This window comes from Pelodiscus sinensis, chromosome 27 (genome assembly GCF_052426305.1).
Source record: "Pelodiscus sinensis isolate ZL-2025 chromosome 27, ASM5242630v1, whole genome shotgun sequence".
NCBI lineage: Eukaryota > Metazoa > Chordata > Testudines > Trionychidae > Pelodiscus > Pelodiscus sinensis.
Window position 1 is genome coordinate 4,838,365 of NC_143078.1, and position 19,783 is coordinate 4,858,147.

The following is a 19,783-nucleotide window of genomic DNA, read 5'->3' on the forward strand; positions in this document are numbered from 1 at the left end:
GCTCCCAGAGGTGACTATAACAGAACTGCTCCATAATGTAATTAAATTAGCATTTTGGTATGGGGGGAAATGATCAGGGTCAGCCTCTCTTAGATTCTGGCTTTAGACAGTTTCATTAGCAATCAGTGATGTGGTACATAGGCAAAGTAGTAGGAATGAGATGTTTGCTGAATGTTCAGAGAGGCCAGTGTTGCATGCTCACACTTGTGTTCCTGGGCTCCAGGTGTTACACTAAATTATTCTCCTCTTCCTAGTGTCTATGGCATCGCATTTATTGACACAGTTGCCTGGCATTCGAAAGGTTCATACCGCAGCATAAGTGGGCTCAGGGAATTATTTCCCTCTCCAAATTTCACTTCACAAAAGCCTCATGAAGTTGATCTCTTCTTCTCCTTCTCCTTTCAATGAAATGATCATTTTTCCCATGTGACATCATGATTTGTTGCCAAGGAAACCAAACTTATCAGGATTAGAGTGGTCCATCAAATGGATGCATCTTGCTACCGGTTGGTTGGGTGATGCAGCGCTAAATGCCTGGTTTGGAGATTGTCCTGTGAGAAGAATGAGGGAAGGACTCTAGTGATGTTTGAGCGGGCCACTGGAGTTCAGAGATTTAGTGCTTGTGTAACCCACGCTCCCACTGGGCGTGGTGCACAGTCCCATGTAGTAGGACTTACACCACTTAGAGAGAGAGAGCGAAAGAGAATGAGTTTGTTCTACAGCCGTAGCTGAGAGCCAGCTGGCTTTTAGCTCATGCACTAAGCGCAAGAGACCTCTGGTTTGATTCTGCCTGTTGGCATTACACTTGGTTCTGAGAGACAATTGCCAGAGGAGTCTGAGCTAGAGGGCAACCCAATAATGAAATTGCTTCTCACATCTTTTCAGCTGGAAGGACGACAGTGGCTCTTTGTGGCCAAGCGACTCTAGCAGGTGCATGACTATCCTCCAAAGAGGCGTACTGTCGTGAACAGTCCCCCAGCATTTATGTAGGGTGATTTTTTTTTTTTTAACTCAGGGCCTAAAATATCATGGAATAAGGGAAGAGAAACCACAGCCCAAATTCTGGGAGAGGTGAAGGGCGGCAGTTTAGCATGAGTAACAATACCACAAAGGAGGAGCCAGCTACAGAGAGAAATGGAGCTGCAGTGAATGCCTCTTCCCTTAGAGGGGGTGGTCCCTTTTGGGACACGATGGATATTTATAGTGTTGCTTTCCAGCAGCCCAAGCCCAAATGAACCCAGCATCTGGACCACATGTCCTGCTTGCAGTTGTGTCACTCTCAACCGCGGCAATTAGTGTGTGCCCTGCCCAGCCCCCCACAGCCTCTTGTAACCATTCTCAGAGCTCTTGTACCTGAGCTGGCACATCACACTCAAGGCACAAGGTTTAATATAACTGATTCTCTCCAGGCGAATAGCGGCTCAGAGAGCAGATTAAAAGCAGCCAGCTGCGTGAGCTCCACACCGCTCATCTGGCTGGTTACCTTCCCTCCTACACCCTGTTCCAGTGCTAACCCGTTAGAGATGGCAGAGCTTTCTCTCTGTCTCGCTCAGGCATGCTTGTATCTTCCTGATACCGCTAGACTAAGTCTTAAGTGAACTGCATTAGCCACCCGTGGGGCAAGCCATCTTGCAAAATGCCGTTGTGTGAGGTGCCAAATGCTCAGCAAAAAAGGACAGGGAAAAGGAAGTTGTTGTTAACCCCATTTAACAAAGGAGAAACTGAGGCACGGGTTAAGCGACTTGCCTGAGGTCGCACAGGGAGTGTGTGGCAATGCTGGCACTGAGCACAGATCTCCTGAGCCCCAATCCAGTGCCTTATCCCTGAGGCCTCCCTGTCTCTAAGATGACATGTCTCTTCGTGAAGGAAATGGGAAACAGTGGGAAATGTTAGTGTGTCCTCTTCAGCGACTCCAGTCAGGCTGTCTCCCTGAGAGAAAGTTGCCTCCCAGCAAGCGTGGCAGCTGCCAGTAAATGCACCACAAATTACAATCAGACATTTTCATGGAAGGACGGTGGAGACTGTTTCCGTGGCAACAGCTTTAAACAGCTAGTTTAACGATGGGTGGCTGGAGAGAGACAGCGGAAGATAGAGGCTGGGAGAACATCTTAGGTTTGGAGACAGAGCAGTGGTAAAGGCAAGAGTCACTTAACGTACGTCTACACAGCAATGTTATTTCGTATTAACATAGACCGTGTCTACACTACAAGCCTTTATTTTGAAATAATGTCGAGCTGGAGAACTTCTTACTCTGACTCCTGTAACTTTAATTTCACGAGGAGTAAGGGAAGTCGAAGAAAGAGTGTTCTTCTTTTGACTTCCTGCCATGTAGACAGTGCCAAACGCCGATTTAAGCTATTTCAACTTAAGCCACACAATTGGGGTAGCTGGAGTTGGTTAGCTTAATTCTACTTTAGGCCTGCTGGGTAGACATACCTGAACTTAGCAGGGAGATTATAGAGGACACTAGACCAAATGCATGTCTCCTGACAGCTTTTGCTGATGCACGAATTCAAGGGGGAAAGGAGCTGGGTGGGATGGATTTTGCAGCTTAGTTTAAATGACTGAGTTATAGTCATGGAACTCTCAACTTCCCCCTGCTCTAAGGGCAGCAAGAGCTGATGGTTTGAACATTACCTGAGGGAAGGGAAGATGTGATTTCATGGCTGTTGATTTAAAAGGAACTCGATGTTGTTCAAGGGAATTCACCCTGCAGAGCAAGAAAAATAGCAATAGGAATCCGGAAGGACCAGGTGCCACACTGTAGGTCCTCTGTGATTGATGGTACCATGCCCCACTGAGATAATAACTGTTCATTAGTAACCTGTCAATTGATAACCAATAATTGATAAACACCAATTTAATTGTGAGTATGTTTAGTGAAAGGGGTTCTCACAAATCCAGATTGGTTTAATAGTAACAAACGTCAGACAGAGCTCTTGCTTGCTTTTCCTGATTAAGCATAAAGACAGCACATATGCAGAGAGACGTACCATTACCAACAGCTGTAGAGGAACTTGCCTGTAGTTCACACACATTCCTTTGCGATTAAAAAAAAAACAAACATTTCCCCTCCAGTTCTCCAGGTGAACTCCAGAGAGATGGACAAAGGGTTCATCTCTGTCCTTAGATACAGGAGCATAATGCTAGAGTCAATCCGTGGAAGTCAATATGTGTGATACTTTTTTAAGCACAAGATCACTTTTTGAATTTAAGTTAATCTAGGATCCACCTCAAACCCAAATAATCTTGCCCCACCACTTCTCTGAGGCCCCATTCTGCTCAGTCTGTGGAGATGAGGTACAGGGGGTACAGTGCCTCCCTCTCCTGCATCCCCTACCCTGCACAACCAGCAGGATCCTTGTGGGGGGGGGGGGGGAGGCAGTGCCTAGGTAGAGGACAGGAGCCCCTTGGCAGTGGGGGTGGGAGGGGCAGCTGAAGTGCTGTCACTTGATAGCCTCCCAGCCAAACCAGTCAGGATCACCTGTTGGAAGCTTCAGGATCTACCAGTAAATTCTCATCTACTGGTTGGTGATCACTGACTTATACAGTCGTCGTCCCTGGGAAATTTACGATGAAATTCTGCCCTTGTCTCTGCATTCCATAAAGTCAGTGGAGCGTCTTTACACCAATATAATTCGCAACAGGATTTGCTCTTCTGGCTTCATCCAACTTTCCCCCTCTAAAAGTTTGTCAGACTTTTACTTCCAGCGTAGCCTGCTAGGAGTCTATAATAACGGAATTCAAAGCTGGGGTTGGGTGCAGATCTCAACCCCTTCCTCCTCTCTTCTTCACGGATTCAGTTTGGCTCCTGTTCTTCTCATTAGTAAGAAAAAAAATTAAAAGGTGAAAAGATGGGAGAGATGCCCAGAAAATAAATATGTTAGCACGTCCAAATGCAACTCGCTGCTCAAGTCTGGCAGGGAGGTACCCAAAGCTCTTCCAAACAAGCTGGTGCATTTAGTGACTGGATGCAGATGACTTCTCTCCTCTGTGAATCTGATAATGGTGTCTCTCACTGTCATGGAATCTTGAGCAAACAGAACTTAGGTGTGTAAAGGAGGAGCAGTGTTCTTATCCCCATTTTACAGACAGAGAAGTTGAGGCACAGGCACACGGACTGATTTTTCCATGGGTGCTGAGCAGTAAATGTCCTTCTCCATTGTGATTTGACAAGGGGCTATACAGTGAGTTCGTAGAGAGTCAAGGATTAGATCCTCAGCTCTCCAGTTTGGAGTTCTAATCCCTAGGCAGGGATTCCTCCTCCATCCCTGCATACTGCCTGTGAGGTAAATAAGAATAGTCACATGCCTCTGCCACAAGCCCTGTCACCTTTTATGAAGATTCAGCCTCCTCCGAACTTGGATTCTTCATGCCTCAGTCTCAACAGTCAGGCATGGAGTAACTGAGCAGCAGGCTGGGCTCCAGCAAGATAGCATAGCATGATTCTGCAACAGATGGCTTCTTTGGCCACGTCTCCACTTACCAGAGGATCAACACTCTGGTGATTGATCTTCTGGAGTTTGATTTAGTGGGTCTAGTAAAGACCCGCTGAATCAAATGCTGAGAGCACCCCCTATTGGCACCAGTATTCCTCACTGTTGAGAAGAGTAAGGGTAGTCAACGGGAGTGTTTCTCCCATCAACCTCACACCGTGGGACCACCCCAGAAAATCAATGCAAAGTATGTTGACTCCAGCGTCACAATTCTGCTATAAGAGTTTTTTTTCCCAAGACTCTGGTCCCTTGTACTTTCCTTTCCTAGCAGGGCAGCATGCATATGCTTTGCAGGTACCTGAGACATGCTATGGTTTGCTAGCCAGCATGTAACAGTATCTTTGTCACTGAGGGCCATGGAGCCATCAATAGGCCCTTTGGAACCATTGCCTCGCATGGCGGGTTTAATCTCCCAGCCTGAGGCTTGCCATTGTTTTCAGCTTGGTGTTATATAGACACCGCCTTGCAATCAAATGGCTGTTTAAATATGCAAATCCTGGTAGGACAGTCAAAATGTAAATTGTTTATTCTCCTCCCAGCTCTGCACTTAGCCTCTAAGGCCATAAATTATTAATTTTTGGAAGAGGTGGTGTGATCTCCGCAACAGTGGGGGTTATCATGACTTGTGTCGAGTTTTCCTGCAGGGCGAGGGATTTGTATCATACAGCTTCAAATCACCATGCCAAAAGACTAGCAGACATTCAGTCTCAACAAACCATGCGACCACTCAGCTATCGGTTCATGTGGCAGCTTCTAGCTAGAGAAGAAGCTGCCAAATGAATTTGACATAGCATCTCAGAGGACCACATCATCTCAGAATGTGGCAGACTCAGTCCTTACTCTTTTAATATTTTAAAGGACTTTCCCGCTGAGGGGAAAGTTGGATAGTCAGTCTGGGTCACTCTTCCTGGGTGTTCTTACAGCCTAAAACTTTGGGGCTGGTTCTGCTTTCAAACCTCAGTATACATTGGGGGTAACTCCACTGTAACCAAAGGGTGAATTTCAAACGAGTGATTTTTAGAGTCATAAGTCCCATTTCAACAAGACGTGTGAACTGGGGTCTCTTATTTGCTTTTGAAATCCCATCCAAAGTGTGTACGCATGTTTGTAAATTCACCCACAATTTTGTCACAAGTCAGAGAAGAAAGGAAGACCGAAAGAATCATGAGAGACAAATGATAGTCATTTCACTCAATGCGCTTCTGAAAGGAGCTCACATACCATGATGATAAGCAGTACAGGAACCTGAATAGAAAAGTGGCCACTGTAAATCAGATCCGATCCAGCCTCTGTCTCTAAAATATGTAATATTTACCAAGCATATTTCTAAAAACAGCCAGCTCCCCTATTTTGACAGATGTAATACTGAACCGGGGTTGTGGGAGAATGGGAAGCCATTAGATGGTCAATAATTTACAGTATTATATTGTTGTATCTCATACTCCCAAAATCACTCTAAACGATAAAGGCCCAGGAGTAACTTCAGTGAAGTCAATGGAATTATACTGGTATAAGAGAGATCAGACTTTCTGGGCAGAGTTTTCACAGAGCCCCGGCACTCACATTCAGGATTAGATTTCCAAAAAGCTCCGCTCCCATTCAAGCAGGTATTTTCAGAAAACCTCACACTGGATGCCTATGGAATGCTGAACACGTCTGATTATCCAGCTCCAAGTGTCTGTGTACTAGGGATATAAAATTCCATTTAAATTCATCAAATCCCATTTCATTAGTTAACCTGTTAAACTCAGCCCGGGCTGCAGGGTCAAGCCAGCCCGCAGCAGGTAGGGGGTGTTCTGGCTGGATTGCAGCATCCTCTGCCTGTGGTGGGCCTCATGGGGTTCCTGCCCCCACAAGTTAACTGTTTAACCATTTACATCCCTTCTGCATGTAGGGGAGGCTTAAAAATAGTATTGGAGAACCTGTTTGTTTTCTGCAGTCCAGGGTGCATTTCTGCTCATCTTTCATTCAGTAGGAGACAGATTTTGAAAGACTATTTCTTTCTGAGTCTCTTTCCTTTTCCCCAAAGTTCAGTAGAATCAGGAAGTCAATGGAAACCCACACTATGTATCAGTGATCAATCCACTGGCTGTCATTTTTTAATGTCTGCTTAGACATAATAAATAAATCAATCTCCAAGGCCTCTTCCGTTGACGCCAGTACTCCATTAGAACGAGAAGAGTAGCCAGCATCGACAGTTTACCCTGCCAACCTTCCCCCACACAAGATACCACACTAAGTACCTAGCATAGCTGAAGTCTCATAGATTAGTCTCATCGACGGTGCGGGTTGGTGTAGACAAGGCCTAAACTTAAGACAAAAGCCAACATCTGAATCCAGCAAGTGAGAGGTGTGCAAGGTAAGCGTGGGACAACTGTGATCAGCCAATGAAGTTGCTGTTTCACCAGGCCAGCTGGAAATCTCACTATTTCTCATCATGTGTGGGAGTGATGTTGCATTGATGTGTAAACAGACCCTCGGCTTTAACTCCATTCCCTCGTGTCGGTTGTGAGCATTCCTTGCCTTATGTCTTCAGTACGCAAGCACCAGTTCTGCACATGACCTGTCCTCTGCCTGTCCTTTTTCCAGATCCGAGCAGATGGGCCTCCCCATGGCGGAATTCAATATGAAATGGTTCCAGTTTTCAAGGATGGGAGCCCTATCCTTCGAGACATGGCCTTCTCTGTTGACCAGAAGTATCTGTATGTCATGTCGGAGAGACAGGTAAGCAGTGCTCTTCTACACCTCATTGGCTGCTGCTTTACCCCTGTGCACCGCACTTTTGGAGCCACTGTTCAGTGGTCAGTACAGATCGGCATGGTGCCAAAGGAGGATTACTTTTATCTAGTTCTGCCCATCTGTGCAGGAGAAGTGAAGGGACTTTCTTCCATGCGAGCATGCTATTGTCTGCAAGAAACAGAGATAGGGCTGAGTTGACATCAGTGAAATATGGTTTGGGATTTGGATCTTAGTCTGCTAGGAAAATATGTCCCCATCACAAGTCTCACCATCCGCAAGTTTGGCAGGAGGCTGATTTTGCATAGCTGTGTTGGAATGCCAGTGATGATTTTTTTGTTTTCTGGATTTAGTGAGATATTTTTCAAATTCTCATGAAAGTGAGAGATTGTTGAAAACAGGGCTTGGAGCCAGGACATGTTGAAGGGAGAGGCTGTGCAAGCAGATTCTCCTAGTGCAACTAAATGTTCACATATATCAATTCTTTGCTAGGCTAGTCCTGCCTTCAATCCCAATCAGCTGCTGCTACTTCTCCAGTCTGCGGCATGCATGCGCATAAATGTGGGAAAGGTGGTCTAGGAGATAGGGCATTGAAATGAAACTGGAGAAAACTACTATCTATTCTTGGCTCTACCACATGTATCACATGTGGTCTTGGGCAAGTCACTTAATCTGTACCTCAGTTCCCCATCTCTAAAATGGAGATACTTTCCTATCTTACCAGAGTGTTGTGGGAATACAAAACCATTAATGGTTATTTCTTATGTGATGAGGGTAATTTCAGTGCTTAGGTGCATGCCCAGGCCTTTATCTACACTCTGGGAGTTCTGCTAATGCACTTTAGTCCCAACTTGCATCTTCCCAGGCTCTCAGCTCCGTTAGTGCTCCTCAGTCCTGACCTATCAAAACCCCTGGAACAGAAAGCGCTTGCTGTAATAAATCAGGCAGCAATTTCTTGGAGACTGTATCACACCACAGACGACGAGCCTGACCAAGTTAAAACTTTTCTCAGTTTGGGAGCCCAAATCAGAAGGGTCAGGTTCAGGCTGGCCAATGGGGGAGGGATAGAGGGGGACAAAGGGGAAAATACACTAGTGCCTGGTGTTTCAAAGGGGCCCGGAGTGCCTGGCCAATGCCATTGCTACTGCAGCAGCCGGAACCCTGGTTCCCTTTGAAATAGTGCCGGCGACTTTCAGTGCTGCAGGGGGTGGCAGTGCAGAAGGCCATCTGCCCCCCAGTCCCGCCCCTTCCTCCCAAGGACCTGCCTCTTCCGGGGGCACAGAACTGCCCCCCAACCTTGCCCCCAGGCCTCCTGGCTGTGTCAGCTCCTCAAAGATTCCCCAATATTTACTATTAGTGAGGCCTTTCCTCTGAACCTGTTTCTGAGAGTGATAAACTGCCCCTCTGAAAAGAGGGACCAGACTGTACAAAGCAAAGCTAAAATCATCATGATGAAAATTTATGGGCTGCAGGCCACTGGCGTCCATTGCTTGAGGGAGCCAACACAGTGTTAATAATACAGGACCTCAACTGTAACAGAGCTGTATCAGCCATTCCTCTCTCAGATGAGGAAACACAAGCCGTCCCAACTGCTAAGCCAAGCTCTTGGGTTCACTGACTCTGTTCAGCATTTTAGTGGCAATCACTCCCAACTATAGAATACAGATGAATAGAACTAGTGCTTTGTGGGGGAGGGTAAGAAGTTATATCTGAAGAGGTCCAGATGTCAATGAATTTTCTTCCATTTTCAGTTAACCCCTATAAGGCACAATGCCCTGCTCCCCATCCACCCTGCTGGAAAACAGGGTACAGGCTGAACCTCTCTAGTCTGGTGCTCTGTGGTCTGGCAACATCTGTGGTCAAGCAAGATTTTATTGAGCTGGATGGCCACTGTTCATGGGTGTGGCCAAGTTTCCCGCGGTCCCGTAACATTTGTTTAAAGCCCTCAGTCCTGGCTCTTAGTGTTCTATACTGTTCTTTAGCTCTAATGTACCCCTAAATATCTTCTGAGAGCCCAGCAAGCAGCGGAAGGGTTGGTAATGCCGCTAGAAAACATTGACCTCCCATGGTCCGGCAAATTCTCTGGCTCAGCACCGGTCCCTAGGATGCTGGAGAGGTTCAAGCTGCAACGAAAGACTCCTTCATCGATAAGGCTGGGCGCCTGTCTCAGATTGACGCGGGATGTTTTAATATTTGCGGAGCACCTAAAGGGCCTAATCTCATTTCTCTGGTGAATGGGAAGTCAGTTTGAGTCCCAGGCTGTTAGCATAGGTCCGGAGATGCCCACACCTTCTGCAACTGGAAGGAAGGGCGCCTACATGTTCTCCATAGCTGAATTCTTTATGACCTCCTTTTGGAATGATCAGAGCTCAGTCTAAGGCTTACATTGACTGGCACAGCCAGACAGTGGTTGTACTAGGTGTCACAATCTCATTGTATTCACTTGGGACCAGAGCAATAGTGGTAACTCTGAGTATTCAGATTACTTGTCAGAATGGGTGTGGGTATTTAACCCACGTAATGGCAGCCTGTCATGTAGCCGTGTGCCTGTGAAATGCACCAACAAGGAGGAAAGTTGGCAGGCAATACAAAAAATCTTGAGGTTGCAGATCGACACTGTAATAAATGTGTAATGACCTATGTGCGTTGTGCTTTCCTACACCATCCTGCATTTCGTGGCCACTAAATGCTCCTCCATGCTAAAATCCAATCCTCCTGCAGTAAAAACAGGCCTCTTCCACTTGAATTAATGTTGAATCTTCATTAGTTGTTATGCATTATAGAGCATATGATACATATATGAGCCATTCTGCATCCATCCACAAGAAGGCAGTATCACTATAGGCAGTGCTGCTTAGTAGACAAAGCACTGGATTGGGATTCAGGAGACTGGTTTCTTTTCCTGGTTCTGCCACTGCCCTGCTGAGTGACCCTGGGTAAATGGCTTCCTATCTACATGCCTCATTTTCCCCATCTGTAAAATGGAAATAATGCTACTGACTTCCTTTGTAGGGTGTTTTAGAATCTCAGATGAAAAGTATTGTATAACTGTTAGGTATTATTATAATCACACTTGCTAGTTCATTGTCATTTCAAAATATCATCTGTAAACCATGTCAAAGCAGAGGAGGAGGCGGGAGGAAAATATACTCTCTAGCTGTAAAGTTATTTAATGCCAGAGAATAAATGTTTTCTAGAAAGAGTAAGGCATTTTCCCATTTTCCCCTTCTATTAAAAAAAAAAATCCTTGTAGTTAAATCATCTGATTATAGCAACTTAGTAGGAGAAATTACCATAAATAGGTACAAATTTAGGACTTCTTCCCAGAATGCACTAGGCCACTGCATTAGACAATTTGTTCAGTTTATTTTACTTGGCACTGAGTCCATGGTGCTCTGCCCATGCAGAGAAACTAGACATTGCAAGGAGCTGTGTGACTTTTCTAAAATCGAATGCCCCAGATTAAAACTTGGATGCTGTGATCGTTTTTCTGGGGGCCACATTATCTCTCACGCACACCCATGGAAGGGAGTTAAAAACAACCTGAGTTTGAAATAGGTTTCCAAGGGAAATCCAGCAGGGATGCCTCCATCTCATCTCTTATGAGGCGAGAGGGTCTAAATATTCATCAAAGTTGCTAATTTGCTTAATTGTGAAGCAAAACGAAGTGGAGAGAATTAGTAAATAATGAAACATACCTGGAGCGTAAATTCCATTATGTGCTGCAAAGGTCTGTGATTGGGAGTGAGAGATCCTAGAGCATCAGTCTAGATGGAACTCTCCAGCAATCTTTCTCCTTCTGAGCCTGCAGCCCTATAGTGTTGTGATGTAATAGTTCTGCAAAATATGTGGGGTTGTATTTTTCCCTTGAATCCTGTGCAGAAAAGATGCCCAGTGATTTAACAAGGGTCAGTTCTGAGAAAAGCAGAAAGGCCCATCAATTGCAGAAGCTGTGATGCTGTAAATACTAGGAAATGCCCTTAAAAGAACTGGATATGCACAATAAAAATGGCTTTAAAGGTCTTGAGTCAAAGAGGAAAGGAGAGTGAAATTTCTACCCAAGTTAAAGGGATGTGGGCAGGTAGTTTAACCTTAAAGCAGAGCTGCCAGCAATTATTTATTAACCTGATGGAGAAGGTTGTCCAGATGCTGTGATGTATGTAACTTTTCCCCCTTTTCAGCAAATATTTAGCATCTCTCTGTAACCAACTTTTTAAAACCCCACCATTTTTGTAGGGCCCACCAAAAACATGCATTCCCCTACTTGTGTCTTCACCAACACCACTGATGATACTAGTGCGAACTAGGAGAAGAAATAAAAGGATCTGTGCTGGGTTGGGGTTGCACAGGATCAAGAAGCCATATCCAAGTGGGGATATTTTCTGACAAAGTACGGTCATACCATTTCTGCATCAAGCTCGTCTTAGGTGTGGCTGGTATCAGGTTGGAAAAACAAGCGTCTAATCAGAAAGCCTGGAGTCCTATGAAGTGTATGGCAGTTCCACCTTGACATTGGCTTTTGTCTCATGGTCCCGCACCCACAGTTCCCAGTGGTGGCAGTTCACTCAAACTTAGCTATGGTCCTCATGTGCACCTTTCCTGTTCTGTCACCAGCTTTTACTAGGACACGTGATTTGACATTTGATTTCTGTCACATCTTTTAACAGTAAAGAAGCAGCACCAGCTGTTGCATAGCCCAGTTTAAAGACACACAAAGAAAGAGAAACTCCATTTCCAGGGCTATCATCAGGATACTGTCAAATACAGGTTGAACCTCTCTAGTCCGGCACCTTCGGGACCTGGCTGGCACTGAATCAGAGAAGTTGCTGAACCATGAGAGGTCAATGATGGCTGGCAGCATTACCAACACTTCCACTACCAGATGGGCTCTTAGAAGACACTTAGTGGGTGAATTAGAGCGAAAGAACAGCACAGAATACTGAGAACTAGGACTGGTGGCTGTAAACAAACTTTATGGAATCGTGGGAAACTTGGCTAAACCCAGGATAAGTGATCATCTGGCTAACTAACATCATGCCAGACCACACATGTTGTTGGACTAGAGAATGCTGAACTAGAGAGGTTCAACCTGTATGTGTTAGAAATTACTGTTAAGAACTGTTGTGTGAGGAGCTGACTTTGTTCTCTGTACACTTTGCTCTAGCTAGCACTTAGGTTATAAGGGAAGTGTGTCTGAAAGGGACTGTTAATAGCAGAAATTCACTCTCCCAAAATCCAGCACCATTCCACCAAACATTTCCACTAACAGGCCGCACAGGACTTAAATAGCGGTTAGCAGCACTCCATGAGGGGCCAGTACAGAAATAACGCTGTTGATTGTGGATCAGGACTGAGATGCATGGGCAGAGTTATGCAGGATCCCAAGATGCTGTAGGTCAGGGTTGAGAGGCATTGGCAAACTTACGTGATGTTTCAGGACTGGAATAGCAGGAGGTGTTGCAGTTCAAGACAGAAATGTGTTGGCATGTCAGAGGTGAGGGAATGGCAGATTTAGCTCTGATCCCAACAAGAACTGCCTCTCATTTTTCACAGGTACCTACGTTCAATTAGCAGGGTTGGTTTTTTTTAATTAAATAAAATGCTGAATTTGAGATTCTTGATCCTTCCACCTGCTTCCCTGACCCCTGTTGGAATCAGTGCAGCAGAAATATGTAGCAGCATATGGAGACATACTCTACCTGTGGTGAGTCTGCAAACAAGAAGCAGCAGAAGAGGGGTTAATGATACCAGGAGAGCAGAGCAGCCATCAATAGGCTGGGGGCTGCCATAGGCCTCTTGAATAAGGACGTATCGTTCCCATAGTAAATCTATCATAAACCACATGTCTGTATGTGTAAGGAAATCTCCGAGAATGAGGATCTGAGTACAGTTTGCTGGGAACACCCTTAAAGGGATCGTTCTAGTCAGTAAAGAGGCTTTATAGAAATGCAGTCCTGGGGCCCTAATTATTCACCTGCCGTGAAGGGAATGGCCTTTTTATAAACGAAACGCAGAGCTTTTCAATTATCTTTTTACCCTGCAGGGCAGAAAAATTTTTATGACTGCAAGGTTATAACCCCTTCTTATGCCGGATGTCTGCTCTCTGTCCACCTTCAAGTCATAGCTGCGCTTTTATCGACCGCAACTTTGACGGTGCGCCCCCCTTCCATCTGTGTAAATCACGAGTGGCTATTGAAATGAAGGGACATAGATGGTGTGAAACTGACATGGGGATAAACAGGCCCACTGATGCTTTGGTGCCTGTTAGTCATGCAGCGCTACTACCATTTACAGTTGCAAATGGATCCCGGGCTGAGAGCATGCTAGGTGTTGTAAAATCACAGAGCAAAAGACAATCCCTGACCCAAAGAGCTTACACTTTAGTTAGATGAGACTTGATGGCTATAAATGAGGTATTTAAAAAAGGACTGAATATCATACTGCAGAGTTGTGTGTAGGGGATAATCCTGAACTAGTCAGGAAATGGGGCTTGCTAGGTCTTTCTCTTCCTAATTTATTTAAAAAGCTGTCCACTAAATTCTGATGGTGGAATCTTTGTTATAAGTGACGCAGGCTTCTTGCATGACCTTTGGCAATTCACTTAGCTTCTCTGTGCCTCAGTTTCACATCTGTCCATAGGGGATAATAACATTGCCCTGACTCAAGAATGTTGTGAGTATAACTGTATTGATGATTGTGAAGTGCATTCAGATCTACCGATGAAAAGTGCTCTGAAAGAACGAGGTGGTGGTGGTGGTGGTATTATTATTATTGTCATTATAATATAGTAGTGACAGTCTGACATACACCAGGTACAGTGTGCAACAGCAGTGTTACAAGCAGAGAAAGATGAGCAAGTCATCACAAGTAATTTCTTTAGGCTTCACTTTCTTCTTCCTACCTGTGAACAGATTGTGATTTTTTTCTCCAGTTTATTTGTTCTTCCTCATGGTTTTGAAAGGAGCGTTCTTCAAATGACTCTTGATATGTAGCTTGTTCATATTTTCATTGGACTGGTAAGCCATGTGGTATCTTCTCCAATCAGGGAAGAGGGAGCATAATCCAAAATTTATCTCCCGTAAATATTCTCCCACATCCATGTAAACTGTGTTGCCCCATGAGTGTTCCTGCCAGCGAAGTTCTCTGTGGTTGGTTGGTTAGACTAGATGCTTTCTGGGCAAGCGCCTGGAGTTTCTAGGCACTCCCATAATAGAAATCAAACTCCATCAGCTGGAGTCAGAATAAAATCCATAAACTGCGTGACAAGAGGTCATGGAAGGGCCATAGCTGGAGATTACACTGGCCTTTTCACACTGCTCTGGAGTGCAAGCGGGTGTAAAACTCCATTAGGGGACCTTCATTTAAATGGGAGTCAGGCAGCTTCCAAACCCCTTTCATCCTTACTTGGGAATCGTCGGTGGGTCTCCCAATTTTACCTTTAGAAATAATTAGAAGAGAGAGAGGGAAAAGAGCACCAAAGCGCCTGAGTGATTGCTCATGGCTTATGTGACATTTTTATACCAGTTTGATGTAGTTCAGAGACCCTTATGCAGAATATTATGAGCCGAGCAGCGCTCCCGCCCGTCACTGGGTGGGAGGTGGGAAAGATTAATGCCAGCCCCTACCGATTCCCCTCACGTCCCAACAAGAAGGGCAACGCAGTCAAAGAAGAGAACGTACTGTGCCTCCGCCTGCCCGTATAAATGATGGGCCGTCTCCCCCAGCGCCAGTGGGAGGCAGGTGAACTCTGCCATGGAAGAAGCCAGGGAGGTGGAGAGATTGATTCTTGAAGGTTATTTGAATGAAAGGGGTGGAGAGAGCTGTTTTATGGGCCCACCGAGGTTTCCTCTCAACCTCATCTGAAGCTGTAATGGGTTACACATAGGTTTTGACCGGTAGCAGTTAATTAACATCTGCTCTAGGGGGCTTGTGTCAGGTCTCTGGCTCCACAATAGGCTGCTGTAAAAGGAAGATTAGGGAGTTGGTGGTTTTCTAATCAGTCGACAGGTTTAGTCTAATCTTTTTTCCTTTAGAGTTTCCAGCCTGGGGCTGAGATATCTTTCTTGTGCGCTCTCTGCCTTTCTCTCTTTTTCTCTGCCGTCTCACCAAGTGATTTCCAGACACTTACCTTCCGTTACCTTAATCAAGGTGCATGCAAAGGGCAACATAGCTCAGCACATGGAACTAGGGGACAGGAACTCACAGATTTTTATTGCCATCTCTGCTCCGAGCTCACTGTGCGTGTTGTTGGGCCAGACACTTGCCCGCTCTGTGCCTCAGTTTCCCCATCTGCAAGCTGTGGGGAGTAACAGGGGGCTCCATGGATGAATCAGTTTGCAAACTGCTTTAATGAAGAGGAGGCGCCATTGAAAAGCTGGAGTTCTCTCACCGTTGAAAACTGGAGTTCTCTCATCTGGAAGGGAGGAGGCTGGGTTCACACACATCTCATGAGCCATGCCGAGCAATGGACCAGTATGCTCATGAGATATGTGTGAACCCAGCCTCCTCCCTTCCAGATAGCTACAGAGCAGTCACAATAAGACGGGGGGAGGGGATTACAAATCCTCATATGCAAGGTCTAATCGGGTGATTGCTTACTACCTTGTTTACATACAGAATGGGAAAACACTAAAACCTAGTGCAGCTGCTCTATATATACCATGTGCTCCACCAGGGTTTTATATGAATAAACGGTGTCTCTCCTGTTAGCGGTGATATATTTGCCTAACAAATATCGCATGTCAGGAGCTGCAGACCTGCAGGAGTCTCTGGGAATAATTTGTGATCTAGCTCACCATCTTGTAACCCCAAGACATGTAGATCCTGTGATAATTGCTTTGCTTTGAACTGAGTGGTGGGGGCGGAGGGCAGAAGATGCCTGGATGATTTAAAAGGGTGTGGAATTGGAGTGAAGACTGAAAGAAAAACAAGGAAGTCCATCAATCCTGGGACAGAGAGGCCATAAATACAGAGCGTGTCTTGAAGGAAACGGAGAAAACACAGTAAAAATGCACAAGATGGATAAAAATCTGGAGTCCTAACGGGGGAAGCAAGCTAATTACAGGTTTAGCTCTGCTGCCTGCTTGCTGAACTGCTAGTTCATTGGGCATAATCTTAGAAGTGTTTGGTGGCGATTTGGTTGGATTCAGATACACTTGCTCAAAATAGTATTTACTTAGAGCAGGGGTGGGGAACCCTTTTTGGGTAGAGGGCCACTGACCAAAAGAAACGTCAGTCAAGGGCCTCTCACAAGTGAGGAGCCGCCCCCCCCCCAAAGAAACTAATCCCAACCCCTCACTGACATGGCCCAAAACTGAGAAGAAGATACTCCCCACATTCCCCTCACACAACTTAGCCTGGGAAGCCTAGGCTAGTAGATGTTGTGTGCTCCCGCCCCATAGGGGGTGGCGATGGGGGAGGGGAGCCATAAGCCTCGAGGGCTGGACCCACGCAAGCTAAATGTGGGGTTCCCCACCCCTGACCTAAAGTTTTACTGCTCCTCTCAAATTGAACCATGCATCCAGTTTGCAAAGCTGCTCTTTCTGTGCCTCGTGTCCACTTAAGGGGTTTCGTTACAAACCCCAAGTCCACGCACGTTTGCCAAAAATTCAGCAAGTCAGGCCTGGGTGCTCCTCTTTGTTGCTAGGGTTGGCGTGGTCCCAAGTTGGTGGATATGTGTGGGGGTGGGACTGCTCTTCTGAACAGGTATGGGCCAATTCTTGGTTGTGGGTGTAAACTACAAAACTCTTTTGGGTTTTGATCGAATGCCAGTCTTTCTCCCAAGAGAAATGTCATCAAAATCGATATGTTTTTTGCAAAGAAGTTCAGAACAGCATTTCCTGGCAGAAAACTTAAGTGCTTTTGAAAAAACATCTTATCCCAAATGCAAAGAAATGTGCTTGTGCTTAAAGCAACCTACTAAGGATGTTGAAGGCCCTTTTTTACTTTACAAAGAATAACTTGTAGTTAGAAACCTGTTGAAGTTAACAGCGAGGTTCCCTATGGTATTGTTACTGCCTTCTCACTTCCCTTCCAATTGGGTTTAAAGTCCTGACCCATGTACCGCCACATTGTTCTGGGATGACAACCTACCCTCAGAGTAAGTGGAGTCAAAGCATCTAACCTCTTCAACTCTTCCCATCTTTTTTTCCACACATTAGCAGAAACATCCCCATAGAAAATTTAGATTCTTCTCACCCATCACATGTTGTTGGTGTTGAGTTAAAGATCTGAGCAGGTCAAAAATCTGAGAAATACATTCTGAAGTTGATTTTGCTTTGTAGGTTTTTCAACATACCCATTATTCATTCCCCCCTCCTCCTAATTTTTATTCAAATTTTTTTATATCAACATCCATGGAAAAAATAGAAGCCAAAACCTTCACTAAAAGGCATGTTGATGAAAATATTAACTTGGTTGATGCAAATCATGAATCCTTTTTTACAAGAAATGAATCCTTTGGGGGGGGGGGGGGGAATGCAGCAAGCTTCCAGGAAGTGCTTCATTCTTCTAAAAGGGCCTTTTGGGGACAAGCTCTGTTAAACGTGAGCAGGTTCTGAGACTGACCTGCCTGGTGTCATGATACTGTCTCCTTGTTGGTTGCAGCCACTACATCACATTCAGATGTCTAAAACCACTTCTCTGTCTTTTTTCTTTTTCACGTAAATAAGTGTCAGAGTTGCCAGAAGCATGCTGTGCAGGCATGAATGAGGAGGACAAGAGGGAGGTAAATGAGAAGGAAGTGGGCAACAAGGATCCGGCAATGGGGAAGGAGAGCTCTCTGCGAAACGGTCTCTCTAGAAGAGTGAGGTCAGCAAGGTGAAAATGATGGAGACTCCTTGAGTTAGGGACTTGGCTCTGAGAGGTGCTCTCAGCAACATAAAACTGACATGTTCCCTGATGACCTGGTCACGCTAGACTAGCTTCAGTCTAAAAATCCAGCTTTTCATGTTTTGTTTTGTTTTCCGTAGGCAATTAGAGGTAATTAAGAAATCCAGCTAAAAATTAATCTGAGGTCATTAAGAGAAGCTACCTGGTAAGCAGGATGTGTTGGCTAGCATTAATTGTTCATTTTTTTTTTTTAAAGCAGGCAGGTGGAACAACATATTGTCTCATTTTTTCCTTTTTCCCTCCTGTTGACAGTCCATTTGTCATATATGCAGAACAGTGGTTCTTAATTTGTCCTTGCCTGGGTCAGTTCCATGGTATTTCTACAGCTCCCATCCTGCAAGGACTTATGAGGAGTGTCATTGCTCTCACTGGTGCAAAGTGAGGTGTGTAAGTTTGTGCGGGAGCAGGCCCTTATAAGATGAGCCTTCATAGAATAGAAAGTTAAAATTCCTCCAGCCCAGCATCAACCTTCAACATCAGTCATTCAGCAGGTTTATCTAAATGGGGCATATTTTAAGCCTTGTTCCTATGATTCTTCCTTTTAAACCTGCCGTAGAGTGAGTGTGTGTGTGTGTGTGTGTGTTTCCTCTGCCAACCACAGGTCTCCCAGCATGCACTTGCCTCTGTATTTGCTTCCCTTTCCAATTTCTCGTGCTCCCCAGACCTATTTTTCATTTTCAGACAGGCAACCTGAAATACTTCCAATTTCCCTCACTGTACACATGCTTATAGACACACATAGACACTTTCACAAAGCCACTAGTGCACAAGAATTTGTCAATGGGGGTAAATGGCAGTTCTTCATAGTGGGGAAAGGTTTAAAACCTTTAGAGGAGTTGTTCCCCATGACTAGCCCATGTCGTGCCCACGACTGTTTTATCTGCTGGCAGTGCTGTGATCTGTCTCTTTCGGTGCCAGAATGAGAACAAGGAAACTTAATCCAATGTTATACATTTCAACTCAAACTGCCACCGCTGCTTTATTAAACTAGCTTCTTTTGATTGCAGATGGCAGGTCTCCTATTATCCCTGGCTTAGTAAATATTGAATTTGCCTGCTGCCTCGGTCTCGGTGCGTGCCTGTCACTTCACAGGTGGAGAACTGAAGACGGACCAACATGCAAAACGTTTGCTTGTTTTTAAAAGCAAATGGTGGACGCGGATGCATTTTGCTCCATTTAAGATGCTAATATTCAGAGGCATGTGCGCAGAGTACCGGGAACCCTGCTGATGTATCAATTAATTTCTTTCCATTTAACTCAAATGGTTTAAAATGTATACAATGCACTTTTTTTTTTTTAATCAGCATGGGAATCTGTTCTTGGTCTATCCCAGGATGTTACAAAACAACTATTCAGACATTATCTGCTTAGTCCACTGATTGGAACAGAGGACTTGGGAGTCACAGAACTCTTGTGTTCTATTTCTGGCTCTGCTGTCAATTTCCTGTGTGTCCGTGGGCAGCTTGCAGCCTCTTGCTGCCTCAGTTTATCCCTCTTGTAATAGAGAGGCATTGTCGTTCTTGTGTTTTAATGGACATACTTTTGCTGATCAGTGTTTTGATCATTCCAGTGGGAAGTAGCTCTCTTTTCTGGGTATGCAGGGTTGTAGCTATTCTTGCCCCCCCCCCCATCTTGTAATCTGTCTGGCACCAAAATGGATT

The 19,783-nt window shown here is 45.2% G+C and overlaps 1 protein-coding gene across 3 annotated transcripts in view; it reads left to right on the forward strand.

Moving 5' to 3' along the window:
• The window catches only part of PLXNA2 (plexin A2), a 324,357-nt gene that overhangs the window by 131,725 nt on the left and 172,849 nt on the right, over positions 1-19,783 (forward strand). For all 3 annotated transcript variants that reach the window (XM_075909971.2, XM_075909972.2, XM_075909970.2), the window contains exon 4: positions 7,086-7,220. In XM_075909971.2, coding sequence (XP_075766086.2) covers positions 7,086-7,220 — 135 coding nt within the window. The remainder of the gene's footprint in view (positions 1-7,085; positions 7,221-19,783) is intronic.